Source organism: Falco peregrinus, chromosome 4 (assembly GCF_023634155.1).
Source record: "Falco peregrinus isolate bFalPer1 chromosome 4, bFalPer1.pri, whole genome shotgun sequence".
Taxonomy (NCBI): domain Eukaryota; kingdom Metazoa; phylum Chordata; class Aves; order Falconiformes; family Falconidae; genus Falco; species Falco peregrinus.
In genome coordinates, this window is record NC_073724.1 from 32,048,352 (window position 1) to 32,062,644 (window position 14,293).

General features: G+C 39.6%; 1 protein-coding gene across 6 annotated transcripts in view; it reads left to right on the forward strand.

Moving 5' to 3' along the window:
* The window catches only part of CNKSR2 (connector enhancer of kinase suppressor of Ras 2), a 220,812-nt gene that overhangs the window by 172,226 nt on the left and 34,293 nt on the right, over window positions 1-14,293 (forward strand). For all 6 annotated transcript variants that reach the window (XM_055802894.1, XM_055802895.1, XM_055802896.1 and 3 more), the window contains 2 exons: window positions 3,822-3,922; window positions 5,087-5,630. In XM_055802894.1, coding sequence (XP_055658869.1) covers window positions 3,822-3,922; window positions 5,087-5,630 — 645 coding nt within the window. The remainder of the gene's footprint in view (window positions 1-3,821; window positions 3,923-5,086; window positions 5,631-14,293) is intronic.

Here is a 14,293-nt window from a genome sequence, read left to right on the forward strand (position 1 = left end):
TCAGAGGTAGCAATGTGTGTGGGAAGGTTTTTGGGCGTTCTGTCATTCTCACATAAAACTAACTAGGTTGTACCTGCTGTTGCCTCATTTCTAATCAAGTCTTCCAGTAAGTGCAGCTGCTTATTCTGGGAGTGTTGCCCATCCCTGGTTTAGTCTAGTATGGTCCTTGGCACATAATGTCATTCATTAACACCAGGCTCTCCACATTCACACAACCCAGGATAGCAGCACCATGCTCACTGTTCCTCCAGTCATCTTCTCAGTTCCTCACCAGACTTCAGAATCAGTTTGAGAATCTGTACTCCCCCAGGCAGCACTACAGTAACCAGTTTGGAGGGACCTGTACACCATCTGTCACTGCTTGAAGATGCTGTGAACAAACTCTGAATCTTGGAGTCTTCTAGGAAATCCTCTGTGTTAGCATTCAAAGCCAAATTCAACTTCTGTTGGCAGCAGGTTGGCACTAGAATTACAGTAGCATGTGGGACAGTAAGGGAAAAGGTATATGAACAGTTATGCTAACTCTGTCCAAGTGCACAATTGCAGACATGATACACCTTTCAAAATCCAGATGGATGTGGAGAAATATTTTTGCTACCAAGCAGTCACTGAGTAATAAAATTGCAGATGATTCAGCTCCTAGACATGAGATCATGTGCACTCAGGCCTCATATTACCTATTATTAAAATGTCTCCCTATTGAAGATAATCAGTGATAACCCACTTACTATGGAAATTATATACGAGGCACTGGCGGAGCTCTTTATTACTGTTCTAAGGCCATTCACTCAAATTGATTTATCATATACAGGTAGGTAAAACTATATCCTCTTCGTGTTGCTTAGTTGTGTTTAGTGTTGGAATCGGTATCACATTCCCCACTCACTGTCATACAGTGTTTCTGTGCCTCTGGTGATTATCCTTGGCTCCCAGCGCAGGGGCTATTAAACAGTTCAGCGGTGTCCCTAATTAGCAGAGGCATCAAGTTAGCAAAGTAAAACCTCTCTATCACTTCAAGCATTTTTGCAGGTATAAAAACTGTTAAACTGGAATTTTCTATATTCAGTGACTGTACCAATTGTCATCTACATATCTGATTTTGCAAAAGGTCTTTTATTTCTGTTCAGTTCAGCCCTTTGCAGCAAAGCTTTGTAATACCTCCAAAACAATTCAACAGTAGTTGTCAAACCTGTTTCAATTAAGGGTTGAGTGGTTCTGAATCTAAAGTGCATAAATATATTTCAAGTGCTTCAGAGATGCACGATTCATCGGATTGTGGGTGTACTGCTGAATAAAATGTCACATTCTGTACAGAACAGTTTTATAAAAATACCATCAACTTTCCGTATTAAATACAATGAATGTTAGCAATATGGCAAGGGACTTTCTTGGATGGAGAAGTTATATACTTTCCAGTCATATAAAATCAGAGAAAAAAATGCGAGCTTATATAAATAGAAAATATTTAACCTGCAAATGGCAGGTCAGTGTTAGTCTATATGTAATATATGCAGTCTATTGCTCGTTCAGAAAGCTTTCAAGATATGCCCAATGCATTGAGCTTGTCTGTCAGTGAATTGGACAAAACCTGCAGAGAGAAATATGGCAGCCATTTGCTAGCATTATACATATTTTAGATGGAGTCTAATGAGTCAGTTGCAAAAGCAGAGCATTTTAAAAAATTGGTGGGATGCTATTTTCATACACTTCATCTGGAAGTTGACCCCTGTGACTGCAGAATTTTTTGTAGACAAGCTCTAGGTTGCCAGCAGAATTCCCTCTCTGAGGTAAGGTGCACAGAAACATGATCATACATTGTTGTGTTGTGTGTTGATTTGACAGCAAGAACGTCTTTGTATTTTTTGCCAAAATTGGAACCTTCACTGATGCTGCTAAATGTTACTTTCAGAATGAACAGTTGAGCTCCAAGTCTGCAGAAATGTCTCTGAGTGATGCAATTCTGACAGGCCTCTTTCCACACGTTGCGCCATTAGGCTTTGTTATAATGGGAACAAACATGCTTATAATGCCAATATTTTCAGGTGGTTTGAGTTGCTGGGAACACGTTGCCTTAAAACTAGGAGTGATTTTAAAAAATTTTTCACTGATTTAGTCTTTCATTCACCAAAAGTTAGTTATTTGCAGATTTCTAGAGATGAAACTGGAATTTTTTATTTCATAGTCATGAAAACTTTATTTATACTATTTATTTATTTTACTGTTTAAAGAGAAACTCGCAGCTGTAAGCTTGCAGGAAGAAAATCAAGACACTCAGAGTTAGAACAGAGTTGTTACTACTTGGAAAAATTAAATAGATAAATAAGGCTGTTCCCACCATTACCACAATCTAAAAATATACAAAATTTTAGGTACAATCGTTTCAAGATGGTGTCATTTAAAGGTAAGTTTTAGTTTTAAATCTTGAATAAGGTTAGGTACAGTAGATCATTAATCATGCAATACAGTAATCATCTTTAGTAACAAAAAAATCATTAAAGTCATAAGTATATGTTGTGCCAGCTTGGATTTTTGATTTAGTTTACGAAGCAGGAATCAATCTTCTCCTCATCTATGAAAGAGAAAGTAGTAAGTCATGCAAGTCATGCAGTTCATTGAACACTTACCAGGTGAAGTGAAAATTGCCTATGCTTAGTCTGTGAATAGTCCAAGCTAAAGTCCAGTTGTGCAATGATTTTCCCAAATACTAGAAGATAATAAATCAGAAACAAAGTGACAACTGAAATGTTTGCATAAGCCTTACAATGTGTAGAACCATTGAAGTTATCCATCTTGAGCTGAGTCTGCAGTTAAGTAGTTTTCTTTTGTAAGGAATATTAAGGTCCAGTGTCTGTTCAGTTAGATGCTGTTCTGCTTCAAAAATATTTACACGAGAATAAATATAAATACCTGTATGGTACTTTCTTCCACGTGTTTTCCCCTTTGACCAAGCTACCGAACATGTGAAATGGGCTTGATCAAGACTGGATTTCCTGACAAAGCAAAACCTCATATCCTATTAAATTTAACCCACAAGATCTGCATCCTTTGTACTTTCTGATCCATCTTATGGCACTCTAAGCTTAAATGTCATTGTAGTATTTTTCAGTACCATATCAGCTTTATGTTCTTGCATGGGTAACAGGGCAGCAGCTTTTCTGTGAAGCAGCTATATGGTACAAATTTTTTCTGTCTTATCTTAAATGCAGCTGTTTGTTATAAGAAATCGAATTGAAAAGCTTGGGTAACTGGTGATATGCAATGGAGAAAATGGGTAGCAAAATAGCACTGATTATTCATGTGTGCGATAACCCCTACTTGTTTGATTTGCCAGCTGGTGTTAATTATATTTGTTACAGTTACTTGCAGTCAATGAGACTGAGCAAGTTACATTTTTCATCTTTTCTGTTCAACAAATACTTTCAGTATTTTCCAGCCAATGTATGTCCAATCATAGTTATTTTTATGGCTGTATAAATATCTGGAAATCTGATACTTGCATTAGGAGTATTCTTCATGCATGTTGTATTTATAAGGTGTGTACAAGAGTTAAATTTGTGGCTCATTTGCAGGTTGATGTTTAATATCTCTGCAGTGGGGCATTAGACTTAGTATATCCCAAAGTGTTTTGAATTTTCCCTCTCTGGATTTAAACAATTCTAAATTACAGCAGCTAAAGTTTACAGAGCCGGCATTCACTAGTATTTAACTCTCAGTAACACCAAGTAAGGAGTTCCCAGTTGCTTTTGTGAAAGCAAGTCGCTGATATACAGAGTATCAAAATGTGTTGGTAGTTTTTCATCTGATCTGTATGTAACTTGCAGATTACTGGAGTGAGAGTGATAAGGAGGAAGCTGACACTCCATCAACACCCAAACAAGACAGCCCACCACCCCCGTACGACACATACCCACGGCCTCCTTCAGTAAGTAACCTGCAACTGTCTACAGGAATGACTATATGAAGTGTCACTTTTACCTACTGTCCTGCTTAAAACCAGCACATGCACACGTTGTGGCACTCTCCAGTATATTTTTTGAGTCAGCACTTGACCTAAGGCAAGTTAAGTAACATGCATTGCTAACTTTTTCCACCGATTTACAGAGAATATGGATTTATAATCCCACTTGCTGTACAAGCTAGATTAAGTTACAGAAATCTTTTTTCCTGTTCTTCATGCACGATGGACCCCTATGCGTCCATGCAATCCCTCACTGCCCCCTTATCAACTTCTCTGACAAAATGTTGTTACCTCAGTAACAATGCAGACTCTTCTCTAAGGCTCCTACCCATGAGCTGTGAAGCTTTACAGTAACAAAGTACACTTGAATTTTCAGAGAAATGCCAACATGGAAATGTTCTGTCTTACATCACAAACAGTGATACCAGTTGTGCTGTTGTTGTGAAAAAGTAGGTTTCTCTGTAAATTAGAACAAAAGGGGATTTGGTTTTATTTTCTTCTTGAAGCAGTTGTTGGTATAAAATCAGAGTATGGACTTCTAACTTATTCTTTGCTACCAATTTTAATTTTCATGTCTGTATACTCAGACAGTGTTAAATAATGCATCTTCCTTAAATACAGGGTTTTTAAATGCAAAAATTTTCAATGAAAAACTGGGAAAGTCAAAGGAAAGAGTGTTTATGGTGTTTCATTTGAACGCAATACCTTATCTTTCAAAATCATAGATCTTTGAACTGCACTGAAGCATTGCAAACACGATTCTGAAGAAATGTTTAGCAAGATATGATGAAAACAGGCATTTTTAGTGGACCAGGCATATCTCTTCTGTGGCTTCTGTAGTGCCATGTTCTGCAGCATTTTCTGCAAATAATTGTGTTGGCTTATTTTATACACTAGGGGACATAATAAATGTACTTATTATGAATAAGTTTCAGTGTTTGACCTGCAGGTGTGGTGTGTAGATACGGGCATGCCTTAAGGTTAGGATCAGGGCAGGTTAATCAGGTAAATTTGTGCCTTCATTACTGAACTGGATGCCATCAGTGACAATGACAACTACATGATTGTTACTAGTGTTAGGTCTCAGTCTACACTGATCTAAAGATTGCTCCATTGCTGACATTGTAGATGAGCTGCGCGAGCCCTTATGTGGAGCCAAAACACAGCCGACTCTCATCGACGGAGACCTCCCAGTCACAGTCGTCGCATGAGGAGTTTCGCCCAGAGGTGGCGGGGAGCGCCACCGACTCACCAGTGCGCAAGACGGCAAGCCAGCGGCGCTCCTGGCAGGACCTCATAGAGACGCCACTGACGAGTTCAGGACTCCACTACCTGCAGACGCTGCCACTGGAGGACTCTGTGTTCTCCGAGGCAGCCGTGGTCTCCCCCGAGCACCGGCGGCAGTCAACCTTGCCCACCCAGAAGTGCCATCTGCAAGACCACTACGGCCCCTTCCCCCTCGTAGAGGGTGAGCGGATGCAAGTGCTGAATGGGAATGGGGGAAAGCCCCGAAGTTTCACTCTGCCTCGGGATAGCGGCTTCAACCACTGCTGCCAGAGCCTTTCGGTTGGTGCTGCTGATCAACACGAAGAAGCACAGCAGAAGGAGGTGGAGGAGGAAGAGGAAGAGGAAGAGGAAGGCAAAGCAGCAGAAGAAAACCAGGAAGATAAAAGTAAGTATGGGATATTTCTGTGGCTTTTCAAGAGTCCTGTTTGTGTAACACAGAGGTTGTTTTTCCTTTTTCCTATCAAAAAACCCCAACAGCCTTTCAACACCCCCCATGTTTTACCAGGTCCCCGTTGTCACACACCTTTTTGATCTGCCTTATGTATAAGGCTTAAAACAGAGTGCTGCCTGACCTCTCATGATCACCAGACACTTCCCCATAGGCTGGTCACCAATCGCCCACTGCTAGTTATTCTTAGTTATAAATGGATTTTGCATCCATGCTTTCTTCACGCTTCCACTTGCACAGTATCCTCCCCCACTGACACATGTATGTCTCAGGACATACTCAGTAAAATTTCCAGCCAATCCCATCTGGGTTGTAAAAAACACTCAGTAAATCCTGGAGTGCAGGGTCAGGCTGTGATTGTGTAGTATCAAGGTGGCAGTCACAAGACAGCCCAGAAAATATAAGAAGTTGAAAATGAGAGTGTATTTTCCCCAGTTCCTCACCTTGTGATTTATATAGAGAAGTTAAAAAAACATTTCAAACAAACACAAAAATTAATGGAGAAAAACTATGTGACCAGCAGGGCTTAAAAAAAAAAAAACATCATTATGCTGAGTAACTGTGTCTTACAGGGCACATTAACTCCATAAATATTAGTGCTATTTTTCAAAAATAATCCAAATAAACAGGGATTGGAGAAGGTCCCTGCTCCTCCTGAATGTGTAAACACATTTCTGTGTCTGTTTCATGCTCTGTCCTTCACTGTCATTTTATGGAGCTTCCCAGCATGTGTTGCTAGCAAAGCTGGATTCACACCCAAGTTGTAGGGTCAGTCAATGAAGCCTGCATCCATGGATTGTGTCTTGATGCTGCAATTAAGTTACGTGAAGTGGCAAGGAAGGCACGATGACCCCTGAAGCTCTCAAAGAGTCTGTGCTAGCTGGTTCCTTCAAATTCAATTTTTTCACTCTAGGAAAGGAGTTTAAAAATGGTAAAGAGCTAGGAAAGCAAAGAAAGCTTTGGATAATTAACTGCCTACCTACCTAAGTTAATTCATTAAGGTTGGGCACTTCTGTTGAGCATTAGAATTCATGTGTACATTATTTAGTCTACTTGGGAGAGATCAACAGTTTTCCATTGCCCTGATGCTCTAGACAATAGATTCTAAACATCTCAAATTCTTGACTTTGAGAAAACAGTGATTTCTTTTGCAGATACTAAACTTGATGTCATTAAAAGTTAAAAAAAAAAAAAGGCACAATTTCAGTTGTGTTCATGCATGACACTTTCCAAAAAAACCATACATTTATTAGGGTAATATTAGGCTCTTACTGACTGTGAAATGAAGCTGTCTAATTAACAGGGTTAAATTTCATCAACCATGCAGAATGTTTTATCCTCTTTTTAGCCTTCAATTTTGGTTTTCACGTGTGTTTTTACTGACATTAATATAAAAATAATTTTTAAAAAATTCCTCACTGTCAACAAAAAGAATCAAGGAAACTTTCCACTGGAGTTCCTGTGCTGTCTGGACATTACTCAGAGATACTGTTGCAGGGCCTAAGTTGTTAGGTGTTTTAAATCTCAATTTTAATGCTTTTGGGTTCCTGGTTGTAACATTTTATATCGTACCATACTAATAAAGAGCTAGTGCTTGATTTAATAGGCCAGAACTTGGGCTCTGCTCCATCTTTCTATACCGATTTCCAAAAAGGGAGAAAAAAGTTTAATTTTTGTGGTGGTCTCCCTGTATACGCATACTTTTCTTTTTCTTGGAGTGAGGTTTTCTTGGTTGAAACATTAACAGGAGATTGCTTTTGAGACATTAATGACCAGACAGACAAGTAAAGTGTTCATGGTGAATTGACCATGAAGTTATAAAACCAGAAAGAAAATACTGTTTAGTCTGTTGAAAAGCTTGTTTAATTGCTTGTTGCTATAGCTGCAATGTTGTGTTTGCAATGCTGGCTTCTTCCAGTGCTCTTACCAGTAAAAGCAGGAGGATTTCATGCAAGTGGTGTTCTTAAGTGCAAAATCCAGTTTCTGAGCTGAGAGGTTTTCTTAGTCCGCTAACAGAATGGGTACCCTCGTGCGTGCTACATCATTGCTCTGCTCACCTCCATTGCTCTGGGAAAACGAAACATTGCAACTGGCTGGAGAAGGGGAATGCTCTCCCTTTCAGAAATGTTTTAACCTTACCCTGAACCTTCCCTGATGTGGTATCAGATGAACCTTTTAAATGTATTTATTTGCCTTACACATTTGTGATCCTGATGTAGTTCTGAGCTCTTGGATGATTATGTGTGTTCTTGTGTGTGCATATATGTGTTTTAAAGCTTAATCATTCCTGTTGCTTTTTGTGCGGGACAAGGAATGCAGCTACTTTCAGTTGTTGCTGTACAAGTCAAATACCATGGCCAAATGTTTGTTTTCTGAGCCTTTTGTTTTTACATTCCCACTTTTAAAACCTCTGGAGTTTAAATCAAATAGTAAAATGTAGTCCTGTTTCTTCCAACTTCTTTTGCAGAATTCTTTTCAAATAACCACACCACAACTTAGGAGCTCCATGCTTTTTCAAATGCTGTCTCCAGCTGCTATAATTTAATGTAGTTCTATTGACTTTCTACTAAAACTACACTGATTTGCAACAACTAAGCATCTGCTCTCTGTTAATCACTACTTTATGCCTTAAATAGATGCTGCAAGACTTTACTGACATTACAAATAGTTCTGTGTATCAGCTGTGCTGTAATGCCTAGATACATCATGATAAACTGAAAATACAGGTTGTCCTTTCCTGTGTTTATCCATTAGGACCTAACTTTGTTGTGTGTTCAGTTGCTTCTTTCCGTCTCATTATATCACGTTAACATTGTACTGCTAATATTTAATGGATTGTTCTATTTCCCTAATTGAAATGACTTTTGTGTAAATCATTTAGATGTTCCATATTGACACTGTCCTGTAATGGTCTCTTGCTTTGTAATTGAAGAGGATTCTCATGTGGATATTTGAGTTTGTCCGTGCGTTTGCTCCTGAGGTTGTGAAAATGGCAAACAACATTCAGACCTGTGGCACCAAACATGCCTCTTGCTGTGTTGTTCAGAGGCAGGCACGCGTGGGGAGCAGCTCCATGGCTATGGCGCAGTGTGTTGTGTTTCTGTGGTTCAGTTGTGAAGGACAAGTTAGGCCTTTTCAGGTTTGTCTTCTGATAGTGGGACGTAATAAAAGGAGGCAGCTGTGCATCAGTCATGGCACTGTCACCCCCTGCCCCTCTGGCCCCACTGGTGTCTGCGCCCTCTGTTTTAACAGATTTCACCACTTAAGGCCAAAGAACACCTCTAGAATCTTCTTGGGAGACTGTTTCTGGGTTCTCTCCCAGGGAAGCTTGCTTCATTTTTTGTTTTATTATTTGAAAGTATTTTTGATGGTGGTTCCTTCATTTTCAAAGACTTCTTTGGTTTGTGGGACAGTAATAGGAATAATTAAGAGTTCAGCATTTAACAGAAGCAGGTATTAGCTCTCTACAGTGTAACTGGCTGTAAATCCTGCCAACTTAGCTGCAAAAAAAACTGTACTTTTTTTTCCTATACTCACTAAAAATGTCTTTGAAGAACAATAGCACCCGTGGGAATTTCTGGTGCTGTCACCTACCCAGACAATGCTGCGGTAGCAACTCTGCTGCTGACTCCACGTGCTGTGGGGCTGGCCAGAGCAGTATTGGCACACCTTCCAGGGAGCGCACACTTGGGACCTGCAACAGCATGCAAGTGAGCTTTCCACTGTGCAGGCTTTGTAAGATTTCTTCAGGAATATGGGTAGAAAAGTATTGGTGTCTATGTTTGAGTTTGAAGATGTATTTGGAGCAGGTAATAATCACTTCCCACTGTTCATTTCCTTCTACATCATTCCTCACCTCTGTGTTCTCTTGCTTCTGCAAGTTTTCTGACCTTTCCCTCCATTCTAAGTACTGTGATTCCTACTGATGTGGTTTAGGATTTTTTTTTGTTGCTACTACATCGTTGTAATTTTGGAGTATCTTTTATATAGGGTGGACAACTTTTACAAAGTCTTAAATAGATATCAATAAATTAATGGCTGTCCTTTGGGGGCAATTGAAGGGTGGGGGCCATTTGTTTGCTGCACTGATTTTCCCTCCCAGAGCATTTATGAGATGCAACCATCTTCTATGTGTGACTTGTGTCACCCTGAAAAGATTTTGCTATGTTTCTAAGCCTGGGCGCATTCACAACGTGGTGCCTGGCATTTTGTTGCATCACCATAAGCTCTTCTTCAGGTTTGCAATATCTCTCGGCATCCCATGCTTAGTCCCACACAGTCTAGTGAGTGCTGCCCCAGAGGAACACAGCAGCCTCATGCTTCAGTCTCTGAAACGTGTCTTTTAGCCTTAAACCGCTGAAGACACTTGCCAAAGGCCAGAGCAGGAGCTAGCGCTGGCATTTTGCAGCTCAGAGAGATGTCCAGTGCCTGCAAAGGATTTGAGGAGAGCTCCCCTTGATGTCGCTGAGAGCTAGTCTCTGAAAGAAATCCAATATCTGCTTTTGCTGAGGTACCAAACATGAGACTTCTTTCTTTTTTCCCCAGTAAAAAAATTAAGAACCATCAAGAGAATAATAACAGAAACTGAGAGCAGTTTCTCCCACCCCACCTACCAGTCACAGAAGTTAAATTCAAGGTGGCAGTGCTTTCACAAAATAGGACGCATGGGTTTAGGGAGTCCCATGACTAGCAGCAAGCTTCACGCACTGTGCCAAGAAGGTATATACATGGGACATCCTAGGTGTCATTTGACTTCAAGAAGGAGTTTGTGCTAGTAAAAAATATACTCTGAATAAGGTCAGACATTTCAGATTCTGAAATATAAGTACGGGGAGGGTTACCTCTTTTTAATGAGAGGCCTGTAATACGCAGCGCAAATGATATCTTTCAGAAAGATCAATGTTTTCTAATTAAACACTGTGTTACGAAGTAGTTCGCTGTGTACCACTTCTAGGTTTTGCTTCTCTGCCTTTTGGATAGGGTGTCTTTTCACTTTGGCAGGGTTTAGGCAACAGTGAAATGTGGGAGTCAGGATGAATAATGCGAAAAGCCTGGATTGCGCACGCTGCAGTTGATGGGGATATGTGTCTGAAATGAATAAGTGTGGTTTGCTTTTCTGCCAGCCTCCTTCCATTTTAGAGAGGATACCATTACCGGTGTCCTGTCGTCCAACCACCTAGTTAGTTTTACCTGCACCAAGAGACAAGGAAGAGACCATTAAGATACCATATTTTCCCCTCTGGTATTATTCAAGTTAGTAAGGGTGTGCGTGCCTGGTAGTATCTTAAATAAGCAGAGCTGTGAGAAATGACAGGTGATGTTTCACATTTAAAGTATTCCTTATGAGGCTAGCGATCAGCATGAGTGCAGCACCCTCTGGGGCACTAAAGGGGGTGTTATTCCAGCTTACTACATCCATTATCAGTCCTGTACAAACCAGAACATTTGTCAGGGTTGGGATGTTTTTTGCTCAACATCCTTCTGGGAAGTACAACCCGTGCATGCTCAGACACTGAACTAGACTAATGAAATGGCTGCTTTTTCTGAGCGTTGTTTTTGTTATCTGAATTTTCATTCCTAATTCACTTTTGAGCCTTCCTGTGGCACCTGACTGGGTATTTGCACTCCTGTGGGCTGAGGACCATTGGCATTTCGTGCTTTTTCTACTAGGAGGAGGCCTGCCTCCTCCCTTCCACTGCCTCCAAGGTGCTAGCTTTGTTGCTAACTCAGAATGATTAATGAGCTTGCCTAAAAATACTGCCCAGTTATGTTCGAAAATTAAGCCTGTTAGTTTACAGTGTAAACTGCTAACCTTTGGTATGGATGGTTTATATATTTACAAGGAAATTTTCATCAGTGGCTCAGTTTCAGGAAGGAAGGAACCATGGAAAAGCAGAACAAGACAGTGACAGCCATATCACCTGGTCTGCTTTTCCAAGCAAATGCTTTATGTTCAAAATGTCTGGTGGAATGTCATGTCTTCAAATACTACTTATTATTATTTTTTTATTATTATTATTATTAACGAAACCATTTAGTGCTTCATTTGTCATAAGATCCAGTGAGATCCTAGGGAACTGTATTATATGAAAATGAATGGGTGGGGGACAGCATTGCTGATGATCTAGGTTATATGTCAGGCTAAACTTCTTTATCCTTGTTAAATTTTAAGGTACATGTTTATCTGAATAGGGATTTCTATATGCTTCCAGAAGCAGCTGCATATTTGGGAAAATTGTCATCCCAAATCGGAGTTGCTTAATTATCTTCTAGCTTTCATATATGTGTATATGTTCAGCTGCACGTATAAAAATGTGGTTTAGACTATTATATTAAAAAACATTGATATGAAAACTGACTTGGACAAACAAGTACTGGGAATATGTGTGGTTCTTTCTGAGCAAGTTCTTTAATTAAAAATTTAAAATTTATAAAATGAAGCCTTACCAACTCTCATATGCAAAAGAAACTCCATTGTAGAAGTGGGTTTGTATTCTAAATAAAAATAGTGGGATACAAAAACCTCTGTATTCTGATTTTAAATTTCAGTTCAAAGGGGAAAAAATGCCTGGAGTGTTTGAAAGCCAAATACTGAATCATTTACTAAGCAGCAATTCAGAAAGCAATATGGGCTGTCAACAAAAATAAAAGTAGTTTAATTTTTTGCCTTTTAGTGTTTTTACACATGAATGCATTTTACCCACAAATTTGTTGTTGCCATATTTTAAATTTTAGTAGATTTCCATTGCCCAAGCTGCTAAAAATGCGAAGGAGAAGTGAATTCCTTACTCCTATTTTGGTTTTAATGGCTTTGGGTGTCGTTGCCAAAAAAGGTCATCTGCTTTTACCTGAAATATATGGATTAAATGGTCTTTTTACAAGCAAAAGAAATGCTCAAGAGAATTTCTTACATGACTGTTCTTATAGATTACCTTTCTTGCAAAATTTCCTTGATTCTCTTGGTAAGCTGGTGGCTGTCAAGGGAGCCATGCTATCAGAGACACCTTCAGGTTAGCTGGTTTATAGATGTGGGCAATAGCTTTCTGGTTTTTTCCTACTTTCCACATTAATTCTTTGGCTGGGTGTTACACAACCAGTCCGGTTGCATTTAATTTTTGCATTTCTTGGTGTAAGCAAGCTCTGTCCCTGCCGCTGCCCTGTCTGAGTCTGGCTGCAGCAATGCTGTCCTTGGGAAAAGACAACTCCTAAGTGGCAGACCACCTCACAGGTGATACAGGGAAGACAGTCCAAGGCCCCTAGGGCCCTCTGTTTGCGGTACTGAAGGATATGCAGCTGCTTCCCCCTTTGTTGGCCTGATACGTCTCAACAGCAATACAAAAAAGCCTTTTTTTATGCTTGCAGATTCCACCCCCTCAATTTCAAATGGGCTTTCATTCTGAAGTATAATACAGTCCCATCTTAAACAAGGATATGTAGCTTTTTTGAAATTACTTAATGTACGAAAGGAAAATCAGACCTTTTTTTAGAGAAATAACATGTAGTTTTCCATTAAAAAGAGGGTTTACCTGTCCCAAAATTTATACTCACAATCATTTTGATTTAAACCATGAAAAATATACATTTTTTTAATCATGTACATAAATCTTCTCACTGAAATGTACTGAAAATTGTTTTAAAGACACTCTTAGATTTGACCACTGCACAATACATGAGGAAGCCACTTTTCATGGAATTTTGCAGAACTGGGGTTGTTCCTCTTTGAGATGCAGCAGGCACTTAGCCTAATCTGAAAGCTTCTAAATACAAGGGAAACAGACATCTACAATGAAAAAAAGTTACTCAGCTATTGTTTGTATGAGAATGTTCTTTTGGAATGTGTAATTTTAAAATTTTTAATTTTTTTCCCAAGGCTGAAAAAAACGAAAACCCTTTCTATAATCAATTATAATTAAATCAAGAATATGACACAATACCAGTAGGACTGGCAGAATAGAGGAGGACTAAAATCTTTTCAGATTGGATTTATTACATCTTCAGGTGGTACCATCTGCTGTCTGTGGTGCTCAGGTTCATTCAAGGCAACTGTTAAAACATATGCAGGGAGGAACCTGAGTCAGTAGTGCCTGGAAGGACATAGGAGGGATGTAGTTTTATTAAACTGCTACCATGCTGAACTTATATAGTGTCACCATGTAAACATGCATTCTTGTTTAATTACTGTTTGTTGTGGGAAGCAGCATGAGATAATCAAAGCCCTCAGTGCACACAGTCAGCATCCTGCTAAAATTTTTGGACAGGAGACTCTGGAAAAGGCAAAGTTGTTACGAAGCAGTTTTGTTTGGCTTAGTCTATTTTTTAAAAATAACTCCTCTGAGTTCTTGGCTTGGAGATGAAGACTGTCATGGAGGCCTATGAAATAAATGTAGCAGGGCAATTTTTTGTGAATTTTCCTAGCATCCCAGCCTGACTTTCCTCTCTTAGCCACTAGCTGCTGCTCCAGAGGGTCACAGATCTCATGTAGGTTGTCTGTCCAACCTGCCAGCCCTATGCAGCTTCCTTGGATGCTCTTTGACAGCTAAAATGGCACTAGATGCTTATGTTTTGGCATCTTAATCTCCCTGCTTGTTTCCTAAACCTTT